The 27,936-nt window shown below is 42.9% G+C and overlaps 1 protein-coding gene across 1 annotated transcript in view; it reads left to right on the forward strand.

The window, feature by feature from the left end:
- The window catches only part of CAMSAP2 (calmodulin regulated spectrin associated protein family member 2), a 110,029-nt gene that overhangs the window by 49,189 nt on the left and 32,904 nt on the right, over nucleotides 1-27,936 (forward strand). The window contains exons 3-4 of the mRNA XM_068541876.1: nucleotides 5,134-5,295; nucleotides 21,759-21,842. Coding sequence (XP_068397977.1) covers nucleotides 5,134-5,295; nucleotides 21,759-21,842 — 246 coding nt within the window. The remainder of the gene's footprint in view (nucleotides 1-5,133; nucleotides 5,296-21,758; nucleotides 21,843-27,936) is intronic.

A 27,936-nucleotide genomic window follows, 5' to 3' on the forward strand; every position in this document is an offset into this window, starting at 1 on the left:
CCGCAACAAAGAGTAGCCCCTGCTCAGTGCAGCTAGAGAAAGCCTGCGCACAGCAATGAAGACCCAATGCAGCCAAAAAATAAATAAATACATTTATTTAAAAAAAAAATATCATGGCTATATCATTTTTGCTTATCCAGTCATCGGTTGATGGACGTTTGGGTTGTTTCCACCTTTTTGGCTATTAGAAATAATGCTACTCTGAATATTTGTGTACAGATTTTTGTGTGGACACGTTTTCATTTCTCTTGGGTATAATAAACCTAAAAGCAGAGCTGCTGGGGCAGACTCTTTGAGAAACTGCCAGACTCTTGCACAGTGGCTGCACTATTTAACATTCCCACCAGCAGGGCACAAGGGCTCCCATTTCTCCACATCCTCGCCAATGGTTGTTATTATCTGACTTTTTAATTATGGCCTTCCTGGTGGGAAGTGGTATCTCAGTAGGGCTTTAAGTGCTGTTTTCCTTGTATCTCCATGTAAATGAAGGATAAATGAAAATTATGGTGAACTTGTTTATATAGATAAATGATGTGTAAAATATTTTCTGAATCGGAATTAACTTTGACAAACTATAGTGTGATGTGTATATGCTGTTGTGTGCCATTTTAGCAGAATAATTCCAATTCTTCATGTTCATGGCTGTCTGTTAAGTCTGTTCCCTCCCGTGTCCTTCTAGGAGGGCTTGGACATAGTTGGTGCACTGGCCACTGCGCCACAGGCCTGAGTTCAGTTTAGGAAATATTTTCTTAGTCCTTCATCTGATAAAAGAATAAAAAAGCCGTGAAATAGTAGAACTTGGATGTTATTAATCTGTGAGGCTCATTAATAAATAGCCTTCTTACCTACAACACTTCAATGCTCTTCTTTATTTAAAAGCCTTAACCTTCATTTCTGATACCTAAATGTAAATCATTTTTGTCTAGACTCCACTGGTCGGAGATAACAAAACTGTAACCCGTAACCCAGATGTAGACGCTAATAGCGGCCTCAGTGAGTTCCCGGGCCTCCTGGTCCTTGCCTTTTTCACTAAAATGCAGGAAACCTTCCTGCGTTTCCTTCCTAACTAGCCTTTCTGCTGCTGCTTCTGGATGGCGGGCTCTGCGCTGCCACCGGGCGCCCAGCCCTGGGGTCTGCAGGCCGCTGGTGGGCCGTGTGAGCTCTGCGCCAGGCTTCAGGTCACACCCCGGCACGCCTCCTGGCTCTGTAACCTCGGACAGGTGGCTCCGTTCACTCCTCTGTAAAATAGGTTTAATAACAGTGCATCTCACAGTGCTGTGTTATCAAGTGAGTTGATACAAACGCGGGAAACATCGCGTGGAGCGTAACACTCAGTGCTAGCTGCCGTTATCATTATTCTGACCTTAATGTTTTGGGTGAAAAACTAAATGCGTGTATTTTATTTAGAGACATAAATCATTCCAAATCGATTGATTGTAGCCTACAGCTTATTTTTCACTGTCGATGCTTTCTAGATTCATTATGTATATAGTTTCTGTTATACGTAATTTTTAAATTTACTTCTACCTCATAAAGTTAACGGGTAAAAAAAAATAATAATAAAATTTGAAGGTTCGTAGTTTAAAAGTGGGTGAATATCTTATGGAAATATCTGTAAACACAGTAGTGGAATTTTTTTTAATCTGTTTTTAAATTTAGGAAGTGAAGTAATCAGTGAGATGAGCTTTGTTCTGAAAATGTATTACTAATTATACTTAGTGTTTACTATCCTAATTTTTGAAGTAAACTATAGATTTTATATGTATTTTTTGCATATTATAACAAGGTCATTTCTAAGTAAGTTTTATTTTTATTCATTCCTTTTCCCTTCCTGTTTTATATATATATATTATATATATATATATATTTTCAAGATGTATATGTACATACACTTATGTCTGCCCATTTATATGTATATATTTATTTTGAGCATTGTTATAGTATGGCATTGTTTTTTCTACTCAGTATTGTATTGTGCACATTTTCCCCTATTGTTAAATAGCTTAGGATGGCATAAATTGCTCATTGTGCTTGTAACATTGCTTCCTTTCTTGTTATATACAGTTCTGTAATGGTCAGTTTCATTCATACAGCTCCTTTTTCTCTCTTAAATTGTATCTGTAGAATAAATTGCCAAGAGAAAGAGTCTTAGTGAAGAGGAGGTGAATGGTTTTACAGCTCTTGAGATGTTTTCCCACATATTTGTTCAAAAGAGTTATGCTTTGTAATGCTGTAAATACTAATTACTCAGACTTTCCCCTCCAAACCTTGTGCTGGGAACAAAGATGAGAAAGACAGGACCCCGCTCCCTAGGGCTCGAGTGAATAGAGAGGACACAGAAATCACCTGAGTGAAAGGGCGCGCTGCGGTTGATACCGTGTCCACTCTGAGTCTGAAGAAGGAATTGGGGTCTCTGGACAGTACCCGCCTGAAAAAGAGGGAGAATGTGAAAACATGACTTGAGGTTCAAATAATTATGCTTATTTTTCTTTCTTGCATATGATGTCTATTTATCATTTCCAGAACGTATTTCTTGCCTAACTATTGATACGTGACTTAGCTTCTGCCAACTGCACGACACAGTAGAAGGAGCACATAGGTTTGGACAAACTATTTAATTTTTGTAGCTTCAGCTTCCTCCCATTAAAAACATAAATGATGCTTCCTTCAGAGCTTTAAGGGTTATAACAAATGTATATTATCTCCAGCCTTACTTCAGAAAAGATTTGAAATGGAAGAGCTGGTATGTTAATAAAGCCCTCAGCACAGCACCTGGAGTCACCATTGGTTTTCTGATCGCCATTATCAGGCATTCTGCTTCAGACAGAGCACCTGCCTTCCTGTAAACACTGCTAAGTTTCCAGTACGCTGGTCCACCACCTCCAAGTCAGGACCCACTTCCTCAGCCTCCAGGGTCAAGCTAGCTCTTCCCTCTTTACAGTGAGCAGTAGACCAGCCCCTTTCCTTCCTTTAGCCCTTGCTCGCTGTCAGGTACTGTGTGAGGTGTAGGGAAGGCGAAGGTGCTCAGACAGCGCCCTTGCCCTTGGGGTCTCACCGTCTCACCAGGGGGCTGGTGCCTGTCCTGCAGCAAGACAGTCCGTGGTCCTCAGCTGGCTGCTCATGAGCCTCTCCCGGGGAGCTTCTTGCAGACACTGTTTCCCCTGCCCTGCTTCAGATAGTTAAGTCAGGATTCAGTGCACGTGCCCCTAAACCTCTTGTGGTCACCATTTCACAATATCTGTATGTCCAGTCTTAAACTTACACGGTGTGGTATTTCAGTTGCGTCGCAATAAAACTGAAAGAAAAAAAGAATTTCATGCAAGTATAAATAGTATACTCACTCTGTAGGAAGAATGATCCATTTTGATGGGAAAGGAGATCGGAAAGAGGGTGACAGGCAGACCAACAACAGGACTTAGTCTGCAATGTGAGGAGGCGACAGCAGGGGAGGGCATGGGAGCTTGAAGCCTGGCCACAGGTTGGGGGAACAGCAGACACTCTTCTGAGGCTGTTCTAAATGGAATGTAGATTCGGGGAAGGAAATGCAGGTTGTAAAAGTGGATTGATAGGGAGGGGCCTCAGACTTTATTATATAGAAGATGAGGTAGACTTTACGGGAGCATGATATGATGACGTCTCTGATTTGGAAAAATAACTAGTCCCTAGTTGATAACATCTTCAAAAATAAATTCCACGTGGATTTAAAGTATCAAAATAGAAAAAGTAGAGGATACTATTTCTATATACTTGGGGGTGTGCGGGGAGCCTTTTGTAAACTTGGGAGAAATTCCAGAGTCGTAAAGGAGAACGTTAAGATTCACAGATTTTACCGAGTAAATACTTAGAACTTCTCTGCAGCATAATCCATTCCAAATAAAGTTGAAAGTCCAAAGACAGGCTAGGAAAAAGTACTTGCTACCTGAATGGTGCAGAGCTAATGTACCTAATAAATAATGAGCCCTTACAAGTCAAGAAATAAAGAAAGAAAGGTGAATATACCTAAGAGAAAAATAGGCCAAAGATATGAGCAGGCAGTTTTCCGAGGAAAAAAGTACAAATAATTGCCAAACATACAAAAGATGCCCATCCTCAATCAGAGAAATGCAAAGTCTGAACAAGAGTGGGGTTTTTCACCTTCAGACTGATAACAGATGATAAAAAGTAAATGATGTCTACTGTTGGCAAACGGTGTGGGGAAACAAGCACCCTTGCTAACATTCTTGGGGGATGTGAAAGTAGCTGCAGCCTTTCTAGAGAGCAGATAAGTGACTATGCATCACAACTTAGCATGCAGTTGCTCTCGGGCCCAGTAGTCCCACGGAGGAGAATCGTCGTCCCTGGAGAAACACAAGGTTGTAGCGTTGTTTGGGAAGCCAAAGAATAGGAAGCAGTGTAAATTCTTACCAAACTTACATTTTTGGTAAGAATACGTACCAAACCGTAGACACTGCTTGGGAAATAGGAGGGGGAGAGGGTACTTTCGACTTTAGATACTTTGTGATGTTAGGAAATGTTAAGAAACCCGCCCTCCCCCCATATAGCTGTTTCTGTTTGAAACCACCCCTCCCAAAAAACAGCAACAAAGGAAAGACTAAGTCCCGTGCTGGATGAAGAGGATGAGGAAGAAGTTGGAGCCAGGAAAATCAGGATTTTTGCTTTGTTCAGGGGTGAGACATGGTGGTGTCCGAATGGGAGCGGAGGCCACCAGACCAGGAGGGTGGCCTTGAGAGACAGCTTACAAGTAGCACGTGCACATTTCTACCCTGTGGTGTACATTTCTACCACGTAGAGGAGAGGAGTGAGGAGGGCACTTACTCAGAGACTGCTCTGAAGTTGGAAGCTGTATCGCCGAGCCAATGGTAGCGACATTTTCAAAGGCAGGAGAAGCAGGAAAAGGAGCACCCTTTGAGTAGAAGATAATGAGTGTCTTGAGCATAGATCCCCAGTAAGCATCTGAGTGATACATTAGTTGGGTTCCGTTAGCTCACCTCTGGCCTGTACCATTTACGCTTTCTTACCAAGGCTTGTCTTCCATAGCCTTTAGTTGTGCTCCTGTTTGTTAGGAAATATTGTTAACATGTAAACGTATATAAGCAGCCGTTTCTAACGGTTGTTCTCGGTTTGTGTTTCCAGAGCGCTCACCTGGCCATGATGGACACCCTCATGATGGCTTACACCGTGGAGATGGTCAGCGTGGAGAAGGTGGCCGCGTGTGCTCAGCAGTACTCGGCTTTCTTCCAAGCCACAGATCTGCCCTATGACATTGAGGATGCCGTCATGTACTGGATAAATAAGGTAGGGATATGCTCCCTTGGGTAAAAAAAAAAGTCTCAGAACCGGAAAACATCATACGTCCCCACTCTGCTCCACACTGAATGTTTGTGTCCCCCTGCCCCCCAGTTCATATGTTGAAGTCGTAAGCCCCAATGTGGTGGTGTTAGGAGGTGGTTAGGTCGTGAGGGCCTGGCCCTCAGGCGTGGGACCTGTGCCACTGTCTTTATAAAGAGACCCCAGAGAGCTCCCTCGCCCCTTCTGCCGTGTGACAAAGCAGGCTCACCAGACACAGTCTGCTGGCGCCTTGATCTCGGACTTCCCAGCCTCCAGAACTCTGAGAAATACATTTCTGTTGCTTACAGACCACACAGCCTGTGGTATTTTTGTTGTAGCAGCCTGAACGGACTAAGACAGATTCCATTACTCTTTTTGTTTTAAATCAAAGTGAAAACTAAAGTTGTGCGATCTTACTTGAAATTTCCCATTCCCTTTAGACTGGAGAATGATGGAAATAGATTTTATGTGTTCCACAATATCTGTAGTTACATTTAATGATTAATCTAGTTCATATCAGATTATTACAAAATTCAGAGCACTCCAAGTAGGGAACTAACTGTACGCTGTGAGTGCTCAGTAAGTATTTTTTGCATCCAGGAATGAAGTAAGTTTCTCATTTCCAACTAGATGATTTTTAGGTTTGCTTGGCTGACTTGCATAAGACTATATAGATTGTAGATTCCTCCTCTTGGAAATTTTTATAGAACTGTGATTAGTTATTTGTGCTCTGAAGATGCTTAAATTGTCAATTTATCGCTCCCATTACCAATTTGAATAGTTAATTCCTCTTGATTCTCTTTCGTTTACAACTGTAACCCCAGAGAAAATTAAACCTTATCTGTGAGCAAGACCTGAACGGATTTAAAAGAAGTTACATCTTCAGGTGTCCTCCCTTGAATGCTTGCATAGAGCTTGTAACAAGAAGCCAAGTGTGAAGACTCCTGCATCTGCCATCGTGGTCCGTAATATCAGCGTCAGTGTCAAAGGCCCGTGTGGCACTCTGCCCTCCACTCGTTAGCTGTAGGGGTCACGGTCCTATCCTGGACCCACTCATCGTCAGAAACCGCGTGGCCTTCACGACCCACCGCAGACCTCCCGTTCTTGATTACTTCTTTTCCCTCACTCTCACACCCCCACTATTAAAATTGTTCACCTTTATCGTGAGTTCCAAACCACCGAGCCCTTTAACTCTCCCGGTCTCACTTGACTTCACGTTTCTCCTTTCTGAACTTAGAGTCTTGCCTGGAAGGTCAGTTCTGCATCCTTCTCCTTCCCTTGTGCTCGTTTGATAAAACCCCAGCTGGGCCCAGTTACCGCCTTATCCCGTAGATGCACCTATGAGGTTAACACTGCTGGAGGAGTTCACGCGGGGAGGCTAGTGTGCATTCCTGAGCACCAGCTTCAGACGGACACGCCGCGCTCACTGCCAGCCCGACAGGCGTGTCCACGCGCAGGTCCCTTTCCCGCACTTCAGCATGACCGCCCGTCCTCCTCTGCTCCTCGGACCTTCCCCAGCCCTTCCCCCATCGCCGTCAGCTGCGGACGTCACGAGTGCTCGTCTCGTAGCGTAGAGATGGGCAGCCGTCCGGCGGGAAGTCCCTCCTCTTGCTGCCGCATCTGGAGACCTTTCCTCATCAGCATCATTGTCTTTCTTTGCTGCTCTCACAGTGGAGAGTGTCCCCTTCCTGTCAAAGGCCAGTCCCCCTTACTTACTGCTCTAGGACTCCTCTCTCTTCCCCTCTTCATGGCCACTGGTCCTCAGCTTCAGTTTTTCTCACGCTTTAATGTGTATAAGAATCTCCCGGGAGCTTGTAGGTCTGGGCTGGGGTGGAGAGTCTCCGTTGCTGAGAAGCTCCGGGCAATGCTCCCACCGCTGGTCTGTGGGCCACCCTCACGCTCCTCCGTCGCCCGACTCCCTCCCTGTCGGATCGTCCTCGTAAGAATAAGACTGCTCTGGTGTCTCCCATCCTGGTAATCCCCATCCAAATCGGACCCCGTTTCTCTGTACACAGAACCTCTCCATCCCCTCGCCCACTCCCACCCTGAAGTCGCTGCTGAGGTCACTGTAGCCTCCCATTTGGACAAGTCCAGTGACTGCTTTTCTGTCCGCATCTCGAACTCACATGTGAGCCTTGTGAAGCCTCAGCGGACCGCCGGGGCGTTTACCACGCCTGAGCGCCACACCACCTCCCTGCCGGGCTGCCAGCACTTGTCCCCTGCCTGGGCTCCGGGGCCCTTTCCTGCCAGCACAGTGCGGGCCAGCCAAGGATCTGTGGCAGCTTCTGTGTGGATTGGGGTCTCCTCCGTTCACGAGTGCTTCCTGCCAGGCTGCCCCTCCTCCTTGGTACCCAGCCACGCCGATGACTGCCCCCTTTGTTCCTCAAGCCCCCGAGGCTGCAGCTTCCTGCTTGAGCCCAGCGGCTCAGCCTCGTGCGGCTTGAGGGCAGAGCCGTGCAGACGGACTGAACCCGGCGTGTGCCTCCTTCAGCGGCTGACCCTCCCGGCCCTGCTGTCTCATCCAAGGGCTCTCCTCAGTGTCCCCGGGAAGCTCCAGGTGACACCTGCCGCTCCAGCAGGACCAGAACCCGGACCCCCAGAATGTTGCTTTTCAGGCCACTCGGATCATGTTGAGTTCACATTTTACACTGAAAACGTCAAGTGTACCAGTGCCGACAAAGTACCATCCAGCCCGACCCCTGTGTGCACCTCCGTCCTAGGTCAGGACCACTGTTCCTCTTCTTCCCTCCCTCCCTTCATCCCAGCTGTGGGGCTCACCTCTGGGCCTTTGGACGCGATGTTTCCCGTTCCTGGGCGGCCCATCGCCCAGCTTTTTGTGCGGCTCAGCGCCTCTGCGCTATCATTTCTCAACTTGGCTGCCGCTTTCTCCTCACAGCCTGTCTAAACTAGGCACCTGGCACGTCTTATTTTCTACTGTGATGCTCTGTTTCCTTTATAGCACTTTTCAGAGTTCAATCATTTAAACAAACTAGAATAATCGATATGAGGACGAGTCCTGTGCCCGTCTTTCTTTTTTTAGTACTAGTGCCTGGACCGGTGCAGTGTTTGGCAAAGCAATGGTGTTCAGTACATCGAAGAGGGAGTTTCAGCCACAGAATCAGGCTCGGCACTGTAGAACTTCGGGAGGCTACGGAAAGATAAGGAGATCACCTAATTAGGAACGTCCAGCACCTTTAGGCAGCCATGTCCACCCTCTTCAGTTTTCAGATCAGGATGGGAACCAGTTGATAGAACCTGCACCTCAGAGTAGCTCAGAGTAGCTTCTTCTCGCTTGTTCCACCAGCCCCGGCGTCGGCGTCTATTCTCCGGTTGTGACATCACCCTCCGCTCTCCACTGGAGTATGTACTGCTTCTTCTGGCTCTTGTTTTGGCTCATCCTGACCTAGTTGCCTTTTCTTCTGGATAATACAAGTATTTAAAAAAAAAAAAAAAAAAGCTACCATAGAAAAATGGGAATTACACGGCTAGAATAGTTATCAGCATTGTTGACTGTAAATGAGTTTAAACTTAAGAAAAGCAAGGTCACAGAGGACAAGATTGTAACGGCTAAGTCAGGCGGGGCGCACAAGAGTTAGAATACAGGAGCCTTCTGTTACTTGGCCCTCCCTCTCTCTAGTTCCATCTGTAGCCTCCCTTGGGCTCACCAGGCTCCAGCCTTACTGTTCTTTCACTCCCTCGAACACACCAGGTTTTCCCACCACAGGGTCTTTGCTTGTGTTGCATCCTCCTCTCTGTGTCGTGGCTGCAGCTTCAGAGGCCGCCTCTGGGACAGCGTCCCTGCTCAGATAGGTCTCCCCACTCCCGTGGTTTTCTACTCACCTCTTTATTGATTTGCACCACTCCTTACAGATTGCTTTTGTCGGGGGGAGCTTTTTACCCTTTTTTCCTTTTTTGTTCTGTCTCCCTTGTTCCGTGAGGGTAGGGACTAGACTGTATTTATGCACCGTTGTGTCCCTAGCCTCTTAATATAACGTCCGGCGTTCAGTAAATAGCTGTTGACTGTGTGGATGAGGAAGTGAAGGAATAGGGGTTCAGGATGTTCACGTGTGACCAGTTTGCTTTTCCGAGAGAATCAGATAAGGACTTTTAAAAAAATCATGAAGATATTTCCAAACTGACAGGTCAGTTACAACTACCTGATACTGAATTCTAAAGGGTTTCTTTTTTAACTTAAAAAAAAAATTAAAAAAAGAAAACAAAATGCTAAGAAAAAGGACCAAATCAAAAACCCAGAAAAAGTTATAAACTTTCCCAGGTTTGGGCCCTGTCAACCCCTACCCGCCTTAATTGGTAAATCCGTCAGAATGCTTCAAGATGCGTGGACGTTATGAGGCCTTGTAACACATGTTGCCAGGACAGAACATTTTAGTTATTTTGGCAGCGTGTCAGATTCAGTGGTAGCCCTTCCTGTTACAAACTCCTGGACACGTTTGATAAAACGCAGTTGGAAAGGTTTATGCTACAGAGCTGAGCGTCAGAGACAGAAAAGGAAACTGTCGGGTGCCAGAAACAAAGCGGGGCTGCAGGCTTTGGTGGCCTCTCAGGGGCCGTTGAGCCTCTGCCGGGGCTTGAGAGTCGCTAGATGCCAGATGAGGCCGTGGGTTTTGCCGGCTGCGGGAGGTTGGAACCGTGACCTCTGTGTAGACCCGCCAAGAGCTCAAGCCCTCGGTGGAAACGAGCACACCAGCCGCGATGTCTCTGCTCTTAAGTGCCACCTGGAGGTGGGCTGTGTCAGTGTTAGTGTCATCAGGAATGCAGGGGTTCCAGCTTTGCCACAGGGCTACTTCCATGCGTGGTTTTACCATGGCTTCGGTGATTCCAGAGGTCATACACGTGCAGTCATAACGGTGTCCGGCGAAGACGAGAGTAGGGTCTTCTGGGCGCTGCTATTAGCAAAGGAGGTCTCCCTCAGGAGAGTGGTTCTCAGGCCCACACCTAAACCACCCCCTGGCGAGAAGACGCGGCCTGTCGGGTCGTCGTGGGCTGACTTCGCGTCTCCCTCCAGGTCTGGGGAGGGCGCCTTCGGGACTGAGCATGGGCTGGGGGGCAGCAGATGACCAGAAGGCCCAGTGCCAGGCCAGTGGTATCTTCCTGGCACCCGGCACACCAGCAGAGGAAAGGTTACTCTGAAGGTCACTTCTACACCCAAACCCTGAGGGTCCCCAGCAGTGGGGGAGGGATGCTCTTCCCTCAGATGCAAAAGTACCAACAACCGGCGTTTAGGAAATGATGAAGATGCCGTCACGTACACGGGAGGGCCAGCAAACCTGACAAACAAGGCCCACACGCCGAGAGCTGCAGAGAGCAGAACAGTCTGAAAAGACAAAAATAAACGCTTGAGTGGCTGAAAATAAAACACGGAATAAAAGCCATAGGAAAGAGTAAGGCAGTGTGGAGGGTATATTGGAAAAAGAATAAAATATAACTTTAGAAATTGAAAATTTTAGTCATTGAAATAAAAAGATTAAACAGAAGATTAGACATAGTTGAAGAGGGGAGTTAATTAACGGCAAGAAATCACCCAGAATCAGCCCAGAGAGATGAGATGGGATATATGACATTGAGGTTAACAGACTTGCCTAGAGGCCTGATTGGAATTCCAAAAGGAGTTAACAGGGAGGGGGTAGGCTGGGGAGAGTATAATTGAAGAGACAATGGATGAAAGTGTTTTACAATAGATGAAAGGCATAGACGTTCAAATTCAGGAACCATCGTGAATTTGAAGCAGGATGAATTAAATCCACGCCTACATATATAGCAATGAAACTGCAGAATCCAAAGATAAAAGACAGTTCCTCTCTCAAAGGAACGTGATAGTAGACATCTCAGCGGTAATAGCTGAGCCAGAAGACGGTGCAGCAAAATCATCAAAGTGCCGAAGAAAAATAACGATGAACCTAGAGTTCTGTACTTTTGCCCAGGACTAAAGTTGTAATCGAGATTTGTTCAGGCAGAGGTGGTTTATCATTCAGACCTTTGCAGAAAGAAGTACTGAAAGAAACTTTCAGGAAGAAAGAAGTGGAACTAGAGGAAAAGGTGGGGTGTAGGAAGCAATGATAAAAAGGGGAGTTGGTGTGCAACATGGGTAAATCTAAGCAAGTGTTATTAAAAAAATCATCATCGTGCCTAATTCTGAGGCCCTTAAAAAGGAAGAACTATGTTGCTAGGTTAAAGTAACATGAGGGATGAGAGGAGGTGATTTGAATTAAAGCCTTTCTAAGGTTTTTGTATTATTCAGGAGGAAGGAACAAATATTGACTGACTTTAGACTTACATCAAGGCAAGGATACACATGACTATTCTGTATTTTTAAATGAAAAAGTTTAAATAAAAGCTAGTGTACATTTTTAAATTAATGGATATTTAAAAATGCATATGGGGAGGAGAGAAGATGGCGGAAGAGTAAGACGCGGAGATCACCTTCCTTCCCACAGATACAGTAGAAATACATCTACACGTGGAACTGCTCCTACAGAACACCCACTGAACGCTGGCAGAAAACGTCCGACCTCCAAAAAGGCAAGAAACTCCCCCCGTACTTGGGTAGGGCAAAAGACAAAAGAAATAGCAGAGACAAAAGAATAGGGACGGCACCTGCACCAGTGGGAGGGAGCTGTGAAGGAGGAAAGATTTCCACGCACTAGGAAGCCCCTTCGCGGGCAGAGACTGCGGGTGGCAGAGGGGGGAAGCTTCGGAGCCACGGAGGAGAGCGCAGCCACAGGGGTGCGGAGGGCAAAGCGGAGAGGTTCCCGCACAGAGGAGCGGTGCCGACCAGCACTCTCCAGCCCGAGAGGCTTCTCTGCTCCCCCGCCGGGGCGGGCGGGGCTGGGAGCTGAGGCTCGGGCTTCGGAGGTCGGATCGCAGGGAGAGGACTGGGGCTGGCGGCGTGAACACAGCCTGAAGGGGTTAGCGCACCACAGCTGGCTGGGAGGGAGCCCGGGAAAAAGTCTGCAGCTGCCGAAGAGGCAAGAGACTTTTTCTTCCCTCTTTGTTTCCTGTTGCGCGAGGAGAGGGGATTCAGAGCGCCGCCTAAACGAACTTCAGAGACGGGCGCGAGCCGCAGCTAACAGCGCGGATCCCACAGCAACAGGGGCGCAGAGGAAAAAGCGGAGAGACTCCCGCACAGAGGCTCGGCGCCGAGCAGCGCTCACCAGCCCGAGAGGCTTGTCTGCTCCCCCGCCGGGGCAGGCGGGGCTGGGAGCTGAGGCTCGGGCTTCGGTCGGATCGCAGGGAGAGGACTGGGGCTGGCGGCGTGAACACAGCCTGAAGGGGTTAGCGCACCACAGCTGGCTGGGAGGGAGACCGGGAAAAAGTCTGCAGCTGCCGAAGAGGCAAGAGACTTTTTCTTGCCTCTTTGTTTCGCAGCGCGCAAGGAGAGGGGATTCAGAGCGCCGCCTAAACGAACTCCAGAGAAGGGCGCGAGCCGCGGCGATCAGCGCGGACCCCAGAGACGGGCGTGAGACGCTGGGGCTGCTGCTGCCGCCTCCAAAAAGCCTGTGTGCGAGCACAGGTCACTCTCCACACCGCCCCTCCCGGGAGCCGGTGCAGCCCGCCACTGCCAGGGTCCCATGATCCAGGGACAAATTCCCCGGGAGAACGCACTGCGCGCCTCAGGCTGCTGCAAGGTCACGCCGGCCTCTGCCGCCGCAGGCTCGCCCCGCCTCCTCCGTAGCCCTCCCTCCCCGCGGCCTGAGTGAGCCAGCGCCCCCGAAGCAGCGGCTCCTTTAACCCCGTTCTGTCTGGGCGGGGAATAGACGCCCTCAGGCGACCTACACGCAGAGGCGCGTCCAAATCCAAAGCTGATCCCCAGGAGCTGTGCGAACAGGGAAGAGAAGGGGAAATCTCTCCCAGCAGCCTCAGAAGCAGCGGATTAAAACTCCACAAACAACTTGATGTGCCTGCATCTGTTGAATACCTGAATAGACAACGAATCATCCCAAATTCAGGAGGTGGACTTTGGGAGCAGGATATATTAATTTTTCCCCTTTTCCTTTTTTTTGTGAGTGTATATGTATATGCTTCTGGGTGAGATTTTGTCTGTATAGCTTTGCTTTACAATAGCTTTATTTTACTTCACTATATTATAGCCTCTTTCTTTCTTTCTTTCTTTCTATTTTTTCTCCCTTTTACTCTGAGCCGTGTGGACGAAAGGCTCTTGGCGCTCCAGCCAGGCATCAGGGCCGTGCCTCTGAGGTGGGAGAGCCAACTTCAGGACACTGGTCCACAAGAGACCTCCCAGCTCCACGTAATACCAAACGGCAAAAATCTCTGAGAGATCTCCATCTCAACATCAAGACCCAGCATCACTCAATGACCAGCAAGCTACAGTGCTGAACACCCTATGCCAAACAACTAGCAAGACAGGAACACAGCCCCATCCATTAGCAGAGAGGCTGCCTAAAATCATAATAAGGCCACAGACACCCCAAAATACACCACCAGACGTGGATGTGCCCACCAGAAAGACAAGATCCAGCCTCATCCACCAGAGCTCAGGCACTAGTTCCCTACACCAGGAAGCCTACACAACCCACTGAACCAACCTTAGCCACTGGGGACAGATACCAAAAACAACGGGAACTACGAACCTGCAGCCTGTGAAAAGGAGACCCCAAACACAGTAAGATAAGCAAAATGAGACGACAGAAAAACACACAGCAGATGAAGGAGCAGGGTCAAAGCACACCAGACTTAACAAATGAAGAGGAAATAGGTAGTCTACCTGAAAAAGAATTCAGAATAATGATAGTAAGGATGATCCAAAATCTGGGAAATAGAATAGACAAAATGCAAGAAACATTTAACAAGGACGTAGAAGAACTAAAGAGGAACCAAGCAATGATGAAAAACACAATAAATGAAATTAAAAATACTCTAGATGGGATCAATAGCAGAATAACTGAGGCAGAAGAAAGGATAAGTGACCTGGAAGATAAAATGGTGGAAATAACTACTACAGAGCAGGATAAAGAAAAAAGAATGAAAAGAACTGAGGACAGTCTCAGAGACCTATGGGACAACATTAAACGCACCAACATTCGAATTATAGGGGTCCCAGAAGAAGAAGAGAAAAAGAAAGGGACTGAGAAAATATTTGAAGAGATTATAGTTGAAAACTTCCCTAATATGGGAAAGGAAATAGTTAATCAAGTCCTGGAAGCACAGAGAATCCCATACAGGATAAACCCAAGGAGAAACACGCCAAGACACATATTAATCAAACTGTCAAAAATTAAATATAAGGAAAACATATTAAAGGCAGCAAGGGAAAAATAACAAATAACACACAAGGGAATCCCCATAAGGTTAACGTCTGATCTTTCAGCAGAAACTCTGCAAGCCAGAAGGGAGTGGCAGGATATACTTAAAGTGATGAAGGAGAAAAACCTACAACCAAGATTACTCTACCCAGCAAGGATCTCATTCAGATTCGATGGAGAAATTAAAACCTTTACAGACAAGCAAAAGCTGAGAGAGTTCAGCACCACCAAACCAGCTTTACAACAGATGCTAAAGGAACTTCTCTAGGCAAGAAACACAAGAGAAGGTAAACACCTACAATAACAAACCCAAAACATTTAAGAAAATGGGAATAGGAACATACATATCGATAATTACCTTGAATGTAAATGGATTAAATGCTCCCACCGAAAGACACAGGCTGGCTGAATGGACACAAAAACAAGACCCATATATATGCTGTCTACAAGAGACTCACTTCAGACCTAGAGACACATACAGACTGAAAGTGAGGGGATGGAAAAAGATATTCCATGCAAATGGAAATCAAAAGAAAGCTGGAGTAGCAATTCTCCTATCAGACAAAATAGACTTTAAAATAAAGACTATTACAAGAGACAAAGAAGGACACTATATAATGATCAAGGGATCGATCCAAGAGGAAGCTATAACAATTATATATGCACCCAACATAGGAGCACCTCAATACATAAGGCAAATACTAACAGCCATAAAAGGGGAAATCGACAGCAACACAATCATAGTAGGGGACTTTAACACCCCACTTTCACCAATGGACAGATCATCCAAAATGAAAATAAATAAGGAAACACAAGCTTTAAATGATACATTAAACAAGATGGACTTAATTGATATTTATAGGACATTCCACCCAAAAACAACAGGATACACATTTTTCTCAAGTGCTCATGGAACATTCTCCAGGATAGATCATATCTTGGGTCACAAATCAAGCCTTGGTAAATTTAAGAAAATTGAAATCGTATCAAGTATCTTTTCCGACCACAACGCTATGAGACTAGATATCAATTACAGGAAAAGATCTGTAAAAAATACAAACACATGGAGGCTACACAATACATTACTTAATAACGAAGTGATCACTGAAGAAATCAAAGGGGAAATCAAAAAATACCTAGAAACAAATGACAATGGAGAGACGACGACCCAAAACCTATGGGACGCAGCAAAAGCAGTGCTAAGAGGGAAGTTTATAGCAATACAAGCCTACCTCAAGAAACAGGAAACATCTCGAATAAACAACCTAACCTTGCACCTGAAGCAATTAGAGAAAGAAGAACAAAAAAAACCCAAAGCCAGCAGAAGGAAAGAAATTATAAAGATCAGGTCAGAAATAAATGAAAAAGAAATGAAGGAAACAATAGCAAAAATCAATGAAACTAAAAGCTGGTTCTTTGAGAAGATAAACAAAATTGATAAACCATTAGCCAGACTCATCAAGAGAAAAAGGGAGAAGACTCAGATCAATAGAATTAGAAATGAAAAAGGAGAAGTAACCACTGACACTGCAGAAATACAAAAGATCATGAGAGATTACTACAAGCAACTCTATGCCAATAAAATGGACAACCTGGAAGAAATGGACAGATTCTTAGAAATGCACAAACTGCCAAGACTGAACCAGGAAGAAATAGAAAATATGAACAGACCAATCACAAGCACTGAAATTGAAACTGTGATTAAAAACCTTCCAACAAACAAAAGCCCAGGACCAGATGGCTTCACAGGTGAATTCTATCAAACATTTAGAGACGAGCTAACACCTTTCCTTCTCAAACTCTTCCAAAATATTGCAGAGGGAGGAACACTCCCAAACTCATTCTACGAGGCCACCATCACCCTGATACCAAAACCAGACAAAGATGTCACAAAGAAAGAAAACTACAGGCCAATATCACTGATGAACACAGATGCAAAAATCCTCAACAAAATACTAGCAAACAGAATCCAACAGCACATTAAAAGGATCATACACCACGATCAAGTGGGGTTTATCCCAGGAATGCAAGGATTCTTCAACATACGCGAATCAATCAATGTGATACACCATATTAACAAATTGAAGGAGAAAAACCATATGATCATCTCAATAGATGCAGAGAAAGCTTTCGACAAAATTCAACACCCATTTATGATAAAAGCCCTGCAGAAAGTAGGCATAGAGGGAACTTTCCTCAACATAATAAAGGCCATATATGACAAACCCACAGCCAACATTGTCCTCAATGGTGAAAAACTGAAACCATTTCCACTAAGATCAGGAACAAGACAAGGTTGCCCACTCTCACCACTGTTATTCAACATAGTTTTGGAAGTGTTAGCCACAGCAATCAGAGAAGACAAAGAAATAAAAGGAATCCAAATCGGAAAAGAAGAAGTAAAGCTGTCACTATTTGCAGATGACATGATACTATACATAGAGAATCCTAAAGATGCTACCAGAAAACTCCTAGAGCTAATCAGTGAATTTGGTAAAGTAGCAGGATACAAAATAAATGCACAGAAATCTCTTGCATTTCTATACACTAATGACGAAAAATCTGAAAGTGAAATTAAGAAAACACTCCCGTTTACCATTGCAACAAAAAGAATAAAATATCTAGGAATAAACCTACCTAAGGAGACAAAAGACCTGTATGCAGAAAATTATAAGACACTGATGAAAGAAATTAAAGATGATACAAATAGATGGAGCGATATACCATGTTCCTGGATTGGAAGAATCAACATTGTGAAAATGACTCTACTACCCAAAGCAATCTACAGATTCAATGCAATCCCTATCAAACTACCACTGGCATTTTTCACAGAACTAGAACAAAAAATTTCACAATTTGTATGGAAACACAAAAGACCCCGAAAAGCTAAAGCAATCTTGAGAACGAAAAATGGAGCTGGGGGAATCAGGCTCCCTGACTTCAGACTATATTACAAAGCTTCAGTAATCAAGACAGTTTGGTACTGGCACAAAAACAGAAATATAGATCAATGGAACAGGATAGAAAGCCCAGAGATAAACCCACACACAGATGGTCACCTTATCTTTGATAAAGGAGGCAAGCATATACAGTGGAGAAAAGACAGCCTCTTCAACGAGTGGTGCTGGGAAAATTGGACAGGTACATGTAAAAGTATGAAATTAGAACACTCCCTGACACCATGCACAAAAATAAACTCAAAATGGATTAAAGACCTAAGTGTAAGGGCAGACACTATCAAACTCTTAGAGGAAAACATAGGCAGAACACTCTATGACATACATCATAGCAAGATTCTTTTTGACCCAGCTCCCAGAGAAATGGAAATAAGAACACAAATAAACAAATGGGATCTAATGAAACTTAAAAGCTTTTGCACAGCAAAGGAAACCATAAACAAGACCAAAAGACAACCATCAGAATGGGAGAAAATATTTGCAAATGAAGCAACTGACAAAGGATTAATCTCCAAGATTTACAAGCAGCTCATGCAGCTCAATAACAAAAAAACCAACAACCCAATCCAAAAATGGGCAGAAGACCTAAATAGACATTTCTCCAAAGAAGATATACAGATGGCCTACAGACACATGAAAGAATGCTCAACATCATTAATCATTAGAGAAATGCAAATCAAAACTACAATGAGATATCATCTCACACCGGGCAGAATGGCCATCATCAAAAAATCCAGAAACAATAAATGCTGGAGAGGGTGTGGAGGAAAGGGAACACTCTTGCACTGTTGGTGGGAATGTAAATTGATACAGCCACTATGGAGAACAGTATGGAGGTTCCTTAAAAAACTACAAATAGAACTACCATACGACCCAGCAATCCCACTACTGGGCATATACCCTGAGAAAACCATAGGTCAAAAAGAGTCATGTACCAAAATGTTCATTGCAGCTCTATTTACAATAGCCAGGACACGGAAGCAACCTAAATGTCCATCGACAGATGAATGGATAAAGAAGATGTGGCACATCTATACAATGGAATATTACTCAGCCATAAAAAGAAATGAAATGGAGGTATTTGTAATGAGGTGGATGGAGTTAGAGTCTGTCATACAGAGTGAAGTAAGTCAGAAAGAGAAAAACAAATACAGTATGCTAACACATATATATGGAATCTAAGGGAAAAAAAAAAAAAAGGCCATGAAGAACCTAGTGGCAAGACGGGAATAAAGACACAGACCTACTAGAGAATGGACTTGAGGATATGGGGAGGGGGTGGGGTGAGATGTGACAGGGTAAGAGAGTGTCATGGACATATATACACTACCAAATGTAAAATAGATAACTAGTGGGAAGCAGCCGCATAGCACAGGGAGATCAGCTCGGTGCTTTGTGACCACCTAGAGGGGTGGGATGGGGAGGGTGGGAGGGAGGGAGATGCAAGAGGGAAGAGAAATGGGAACATATTGTATATGTATATCTGATTCACTTTGTTATAAAGCAGAAGCTAACACACCATTGTAAGGCAATTATACTTCAATAAAGATGTTTAAAAAAAAAAAAAAGACTTACATTAAAGAAAAATGCATATGACGTTTTAGCACATTTATTTTTAATTCATATGCCAGCGCCAGCTGTTTGTTGTATGTTCTCTAGTTCACTGGTCCTCAGCGCTTGTTCCAGTGGTGAACTGCCTCCAGGTCACGATGGGCTCTCTGATACACACACATCTTTAACTTTTATCCGTGAGTTGCACAAAGAATGTCATGACTCAACTTTAGTGCTAGAACTTTCTAACCAGCATCTGGGAACTGGCTTAAGAATTACTAAGCTAATTATCTCATTTATCTGTCTTGTGTACCCAGGTAGGTTAAATAACTTGAAGTGACCATGTCTTGTACTTTTCGTGTAGTTTCCCTGTTATGAAAGTTAATGAATTATCAACATGTAAAATTTTCTTACAATCATGAGTTTGGTATTTTGGGTGATTTATGCCATTACATCAACTTAAAGTATTTTGAGTAGGATTTGTTAAAGCCCTTACAGACATTTAACTATCTGGAATTACGTTGGGGGTGTATTGTTTCTAAGTAATGGCAGTAGTTTCTATTTATGGGGTCTGTGCTCTGTATTATGCACTTTACTTGGTACATTTTATACATTATCTCTTTTATTCTCTGTATTAGTTGTTTTGCTGTAATAATTACCACAAACTTAACTGCTTAAAACTTCTGTTAGCTCAGTTATTTACTTACTTATTATAATCATCTCAGTGTTACCAGTTTCTGTGGGTCAGGGATCCAGACCTTACTTACCTGCATGCTCCATCTTCAGGGTCTGTCACAAGGTTGGGTCAAGGTGTTGCCCAGGCCTGGGGTCTTATTGGAAAGTTTGGGTGTGGAGGGTCCACTCCAAGCCCACGTGGTTGTTGGCAGGGCTTAGGTCCAGCAGTTGGACGGAGAGCCTCAGTTCCTTGCTGGCTGGAGCCTGCCCCCAGCTCCTTAGCACGCAGGCCTCTCCGTAGGGCAGCTCGAGGGATGGCTGCGTGCTTCCTCAAAGCCAGCAGGAGAGAGTGGGGCTTAGTGTGCGAGACGTAAGCGCCAAAGTGGTATCCCATCCCCTTAGATGTATTCTGTTGGGTAGGAGCAAATTATAGGCCCTGCCCACACTCAAGGGGATCATTGGGGACCGTCCTAGAGCCATAGTCTCCAAACCTCTTGTGAAGTAGGTTTTATTCCAGCTGGCAGCGAAGGCTCTGATATCAGGAAATTATTAAGGTCATGGCTTGTGAGTGGGGGTTTTGAGTCAGAGCCGGGTCGCTTCTGCTTATGCTGTCTCTTTGGAAGAGTGTTTTACACCGCCAAGTCGGTGCCCTGAGATCTTAGAGCACGGCAGCCTACTTGGCAGTACAATCCAAGATGAATCTGTGTGTTGGTTAAATTCCTTCTAATGCCTCGGAGAGTATCGTAACTGTTAGTTAAATTTATCATAAATTCAAATTCTTCCGTCTTTTTTTCTTAGGCACTGAACTGAATTTTAAGCAACAGAAGAGGTTAGAAAATTATTGATTTAGTTTAGAGTTACAGTGGTTGATAATACCATTCAGATTTTCCAGAACGCCATTATTAATTATCTTGAACATTTGCTTATTATTACTGGACTGACCTTAAAATCAGTAACTCAGAATCCAAAATTGTCTAAACTATTCTGAAGAAATACTTTTGCACTAGACAGATTGTTTCTTAATCATCTTGAATTATGGGCTGTTTGAACAATCTGTTAGATAAATCAGACCTTCTCCCTAAGAAGTTCCCATATGCAAAAATTTTTCATGTAATTTAACTGTGGCCTTATGACCACACTAAAACCCACTCATGATCCAGGGACATGCCTATGAGATCACAGCCTAAGAATCTGATTCATGGCTTCCCTGGTGGCTCAGTGGTTAAGAATCCGCCTGCCAATGCAGGGGACACGGGTTCGAGCCCTGGTCCGGGAAGATCCCACATGCCGCAGAGCAACTAAGCCCGTGCACCACAGCTACTGAGCCTGCACTCTAGAGCCCGTGAGCCACAACTACTGAGCCTGCGTGCCACAACTACTGAAGCCTGGGCGCTTAGAGCCCGTGCTCCGCAACAAGAGAAGCCACCGTAATGAGAAGCCTGCGCACTGCAGTGAAGCCTGCTCGCCGCAACTAGAGAAAGCCCACGTGCAGCAACAAAGACCCAACGCAGCCAAAAATAAATAAATAAATAAATTTATTTTAAAGAAAAGAATAAAAGACAAGGAAGACATTAAGAAAAAAAAGAATTTGATTCAGAGTGTTTTTGAGGAAAATAATTTTCACTTAGTAGTCCTAAAAGAGATAGTAAACTTTTTACTGAAAAAAGTTTTATTGTTTCCCAAGCATTAAAACAGAACTTATCAAGTACCTTTTTTTCCCCCTAGCACTCCAACTAGTACCTGACACATACTAGGTACTCAACAAGTATTTGGTAAAGTCATGAACTTTAGAATTTCAAACAAAACACCTGTAAGATACTCTTTTCTGGTTGGGAAAATGAAATTCTGTTCATTTGTGTGGTACTGGTATTTGACATCAGAGATCTGAACACAGGCATTTTAAGGTACATGTTATTTTACTGTTGTATTTGACTATAAATTCAAATTAATGTTTTTATATTTTAAGGTAAATGAACATTTGAAAGACATAATGGAACAAGAACAGAAATTGAAAGACCACCACACAGTGGAAGCTTCAGGAGGTCAAAAGGTACATGTTCCTAAGAAAAAAAGGTGCCTTTGTGAGACCCTGTGTTCATATGTGTGTGCTGTTTGGGGAAGCGTTAATTGTGTGTTCATCAAATTATTTTTTGGTGGTCTTAACTGTACCCTAGAAAGCCTTTCCATAAATACCAAGTAAGTAGCAGTGCAGAATGAAGGTTAGTTGGATGACGGTGTTTAGGAAAAATTGTTAATGACTAGAGCTCAGCTTCTGACATTCTTCTGGCAAAAAATAAAGGTTTGCCTTTGTTTGGTAAAATATATGAAGCAGGAAAACAGTTTTCAGTGTATCAGCCTTATAATGACTTGCAGTAAGACCAGCCTCTAAAATTACATTCCAGGGATTATAAGTTGTACATATGGTTATTTTGTGAAGGAAGAAGAAACATTAACACGGATTAATTCTTTAAACTTCTTGAACAGGCTTTTAGAGTTTTTTTTCTCCGAACACTTGTGTGTTTGTGTTTGTTATATACTAAGACCTAAAGTATATTTCCTACATCTTTTAAAATATATTAATGAGAGCCCTTTAAACATGTTGTCTAGCATTTGAATTGAGGTATAAGAAATTATCTTATGCAGAGACTTTATTTTCCATCTGGGTTATTTTAAGTATCTTCATTATTGTACAGCACTTCTGTTCATTTTGGGCGAATGCTGCTAGTCACTGATACTCTGTAAGAGAGGAGACCAGAGGAGGGAAAGGGAGAAAGCTGGTTTGTGCGTCCCCAGCTTCGCCAGGCAAGTTGTGCGGAGACCACCTACACTTCTGTCTGAATCCGGTGCCTGGGATCACAGTGGTTCCCCTGGGCTTGGTTCTTGTCCACCTTCCCCAGTGGAGATCTGCACCCGCTTCCCGGCTTCCCCCAGCTCTGCCCCCGCCTTGTCCCTCGAGTCCCCCAGCCCTTTCCTTCCAGTTTCCCCCCTTTAGTAGTAGAAACCCTTGCCTTGCAGATGGATTTAATCCTGCCCCCCCCCCCCCGAGCCCCCCATTTTGCTCCTGGCTCTAATCAGGAATAAGGTTCAGCATCATCCTAAGTTACAGGATTTCCATGGAAACCTCGTTTATTATATATATGATTTAATTCTGTAGTTTTGCATACACATTATGAACTAAATGGGGGTTTTATATGCTGACATAGGATCCAGGAAACCTTGTTTCTATGGAAAAAAATGCTATTTGTGTTCCAAACAACTGCAGATTAAGTGACCTTTAAGAAAAACAAACTGTATGGTATCCAGACACTACTGGATCATGTCACTCTGACTTTTTCACGGCACTTGGCCCATGGAATTGTACATACTAACCTCACAACCAGAATTTGCTGAGTGAGTGATTGAGTAAATGAATGAATGAGTGTGCTTCACTTAAATATTTGGGTTAGTACGCATTTTTATTTTAGCACAAACATAGCATTTATACCTTCATTTTCTTTTTTTTCCTCTTTTATTATTATTTTTTTTCATTTACTTTTTTATTGAAGTATAGTTGACTTACAATGTTGTGTTAATTTCTGCTGTACAGCAGAGCGACTCAGTTATACACATATATACATTCTTATTCATACTCTTTTCCATACGGTTTATCCAAGGATATTGACTATAGTTCCCTGTGCTGTACAGTACGACCTTGTTGTTTATCCATCCTATATGCAATAGTTTGCATCTGCTAATTGCAAACTCCCACTCCATTCCTCCCCCATCTCCCCATCTCCTTGGCAACCACAAGTCTGTTCTCTGTGTCTGTGAGTCTCTTTCTGTTTCATAGATAAGTTCATCTGTGCCATGTTTTAGATTCAATACCTTCATTTTCAAATGAATTTTATCCTTTTTCTCATTGTTAAAATCTTTGTGAAAGTAAGTGTTCATTTCACATAGTCTGTAAAGTACAGGAGTCCTCATGAACACACTGCCAAGCACAGAGTAGGTTATGAAGTCTTGCTCTGTTACCCAACAGTGGGATTTTTGGCATTTGAACTATTTGGTTTGGCTAGAAATTATATTCATTTTATTCTTGATTTACATTCTTGTAAAAACAAAATTCTGCATTATAAACTCTCACATTTATGTATATATTTAAACATTTTTAAAATTCAGAGATGGTACCGTAACTTTTTTTTCTCCAAGCAATATTTTATAAAGATGATTTGGTCTGAAGAAACTTACATATTAGTTAGACATCCTAGTACCGTGATTTTAATCTTTGCCTAAGAGTACTGTAACAATTAGATTTCTTCAGCAGCTTTATAGATCAATAGTCTTGTGCATTTGGACACAACACCCTACAAAGATTTGGACTGGTCTGGATTTAACATAACTTGCTAAGAACATTTATTTTGAAATATTTCTGATTTAACAGAAAGTTGCAAGGATAGTTCAAAGAACCCTTATATGTTCTTTACCCAGATCCATCAGTGTAACATTTTGTGTGCTCTGTGCATTACATGTTGCACCCGCAGACGTATGTATGTGTAGATTTTCCTGAAACATTTGAAAGAAGGTTACATGTATCATATACCCCTTCACCCCTTAATATTTCAATGTATATTTCCTAGGAAGAAAGCTATTCATTTACACAACCACAGGATAGGTAACTTAATGTCAATGAAGTGCTTTGATCAGACTCACAGCCTATGTTCCAGTTTTGTCAGTCATCCCAATTGAACTTTATATATTTTCCTAGTCCAGGATCTAGTCCAGGGTCATGTAAGGTGTTTAGTTGTTGTATCTGTCATCTTCTTTAAACAGGAACAGTCCTCAGCTTTTCTTTTTCATTCGTGACCTTGACATTTTTTTAAGAATACAGGTCATTTTCATAGACTATCCCTCAATTTCAGTTCTTCTGATATTTCCTCATAGTTAGATTAAGTTGTGCTTTTTTTAGCCTAGAATACTATGTAAAGTGTGTCCTTTTCACAGGATTGTATCCAGAGGCATGTGATATCCATTTGCCCCTACTAGGTGATACTAATTTTGATCAGTTGGTTAAGATATTGTTTGGGTTTTTTGACTGCATGGTTATTATTTTTCCTTTCGTAATAAGTAATTTGAGAGGAGGGTACTTTGAGACTGTAAATATCCTGTTCCTCTTCAGTGTTTCCCCACCTCCTAGATTTAGCATTTACTGATGATACCTACTTCAGTTAACTTTTTACTATGGTGGTTACAAAATGGCAATTCTCTAACTTTATCATTTCTTCTACGTTTATTAGTTAGGATTCTGTTGTAAGCAAATCTGACCTCATCTATTTATCAATCTACCTATCATCTCTTTATTATCTGTATGAACTGATGGATTCTTATTTTATTTAATGGGTTATAATCTGTTTCTGTCCATCATTATTCATTTGTTCATTGATTCGTTCATTCCCAGTTTTATTGAGATCTAACTGACATACAGCCCTGTGTAAATTTAGGGTGTGCGCCATAATGATCTGACTTACATACATGATGAAATGATGACCGCAATAGGTTTAGTGACCATTCATCATTTCGTATAGATACAGCATTAAAGAAATAGAAAAACACGTTTGTTCCTTGTGATGAGAACCCTTGGGATTTACCCCCGTAGCAGCTTTCCTACGTAACATGCAGCAGTGTTGACGGCACGCTGCACGTCACATCCCTGGTACTTACGATCTTGTGACTGGAGGTTTGTGCCTTTTGACCACCTTCACCTACTTTCGTGTGTATTTATTTTTGAAATCAACTTTATTGTGGAATAATTTTAGATTTACAGAGAAGTTCCAAAGATAGTACAGCTTCATCCAGTTTCCCTCAATGTTAACATCTTACGTAATCGTGGCCCATTTGGCAACACCAAGAAAACAACATTGGTGCATTATCGTTGATTAAACTACAGACTTTATTTAGATTACACCAGTTTGTGTACTGACCAGGTGTTTTACCAGGGTCCCTGAATTGGGGTTTGGGTTTGTCTCCTGTGTCCTGTGATGAGATTGGGCCTGTGGGCCTTTGGAGAAGAACATCGCAGAGGTGGCTTCACCTCTCATCACATCACATCAGGGAGCATGTGACGTGAACAGGATTTGTCACTGATGGTGTCCACCTTGATCACTTGGTTGAAGTGGTCTCCTTCATTGTAAAGTTTCTATTTCCCCCTCTGATGCTCTTTTCTTTGGAAGTGGGCCACTAAGTCCACCCCACGTTCCAGGAGAGGGAAGTTAAGCTCCCTCCCTGAAGGGAAGAGGATATATACTATCTGGAATTCTTCTGTAAGGGAGATTTGTACTTTCTCCATTTATTTATATCCTTCAGCCGTTTATTGGTATCAGTATGGATTGGTGTGTATGTGCTCTGTACTTGGGGTTACAAGCCATGGACGCCTGTGTATGTATTGTATACTTTGGGTTACAGTCCAGTCTGTGGTATTGACTTGTTGCTCAGTTTTTCCAGCTGCAGCCATTGGGAGCTCTTTCAGAGTTGTCTGAATTAGTAAAACGTTCAAGTATTGAATATTTTGCAAGAAATGTGGACTAATTTGAACCACAAGAGACTCATCTCCTGTTTTGTATAATCCATAGTAATTTCTTATTATCATCAGTTTCTGTGTTATGGATTCTTCTAGTCTCAAAAACAAGAAAACTCCTGTTTTTGACATTTCCATTATTCATTGGGAATCCTGACGCATTCACAGGGGCTTCCTGCTCTTGCACTTTTTATGGCTATTATGACTGCAGCTGCCAAAAACTTTTGGTTAAATGAGAGATTCAAATACATGCAAAAAAATTATTAGGGTTATTCTTCCTGATGCAATAAGAAAAATTTATTGGAAATATTATCTCTTTGTGGGAAGCTGGTATTTTTCTGATTCTTGAGATGACATTTTTCTGATTTTTGAAGTTCTTGAAAATACCTCATTTATATTATTTTTCCAAATAATGTTATTTTTACTATTAATTTCTGTAGGAAAAACTTTATGCATAGAAGCTGAACATGAATTTTAACTCAGACCCCATTTAGTTTGGTTCACTTCAACAAATATTTATTTAGGGCTGCCAAAAAACTGTGCTAGGAAATACAAAGATAAACAGTTACAAATTATTCTCATATTATCTGAAATTACGGGCTTATTGTATATTCATCTTCTTAAAGACATAAAATTATATTCTTTGGAACACCCCCTAGATAGTAAAATTAATAACATTTATATTCTCTTTGTGTTAGTAGCTACTTGCCTTAGAGACTCTATAAAAATAATAACTGGTGAGAATTGCCAACTGGTTTTTTATCCTTCATTAATTGAAAGAAATTCTTTATGTCATTAAAAGAAATGATCATTTTGTTCAATTCTACATTGTTACTTGCTTTTGTTCGTGCGCTTATGAAACAGTCTTTCTTCTTTTCCTTCTGGGAAGAAGACTACCTTATCGGACTTGGCCTCCTAATGCCTAAGAATTTTAATGATTGCAAGTCCAGCCCTAGAATCTTTCTACTCCCTCTTGTGATATAAATTTAGTTTCTAATGTGATGTGTGATCCCAGAACTGGGAGGTAAAATTCTTTGCTGCCGAAGTACACAGCATGTCCTGGGTACCCTAAAAACGCACGTCCATGTTGGGAGAGGAGTGAGGGGAGGGAAGGTGGTGGTCTTCATCATTAGGAACCTCTATAGTTCAAGCTAAATTGTAAAGTATTAACATTTAAAAAATGTTTTGAGAACTATAAACTTGGAACTCCACTAACAGAAACTTTACTATAACTTGTTAATTTTAAAAACTTCTGATGAATTTTCCCTTTACTTTTTGCTTCCCCTCTTTTCCTGCTGCTTCCTCCGAAGTCTCCTTCCAAATGGTTTTGGAAATTGGTTCCAGTAAGTTTGCACAGCTTCTTCAACTTGCTCTCCAGAAGTGTAATTGTAGAATGGTATCGTTTATGTCTTGCCGATATGGTCATTACATACAATTCTGTTAGTCACAAGTAGAGATGGGATTTTAAGGTGTTTTTGATCATAAAGTAAAACAGAAAGATTTTAAAAATCTCGTCAAAATTTGGATTAGAAGCTTTAAAAATAATTTAAAGTGTAAGCTAGTCTGTCAGTACTCACAGACCATCAGTAACTAG

Source organism: Eschrichtius robustus, chromosome 3 (genome assembly GCF_028021215.1).
Source record: "Eschrichtius robustus isolate mEscRob2 chromosome 3, mEscRob2.pri, whole genome shotgun sequence".
In the NCBI taxonomy this organism is placed as follows: domain Eukaryota; kingdom Metazoa; phylum Chordata; class Mammalia; order Artiodactyla; family Eschrichtiidae; genus Eschrichtius; species Eschrichtius robustus.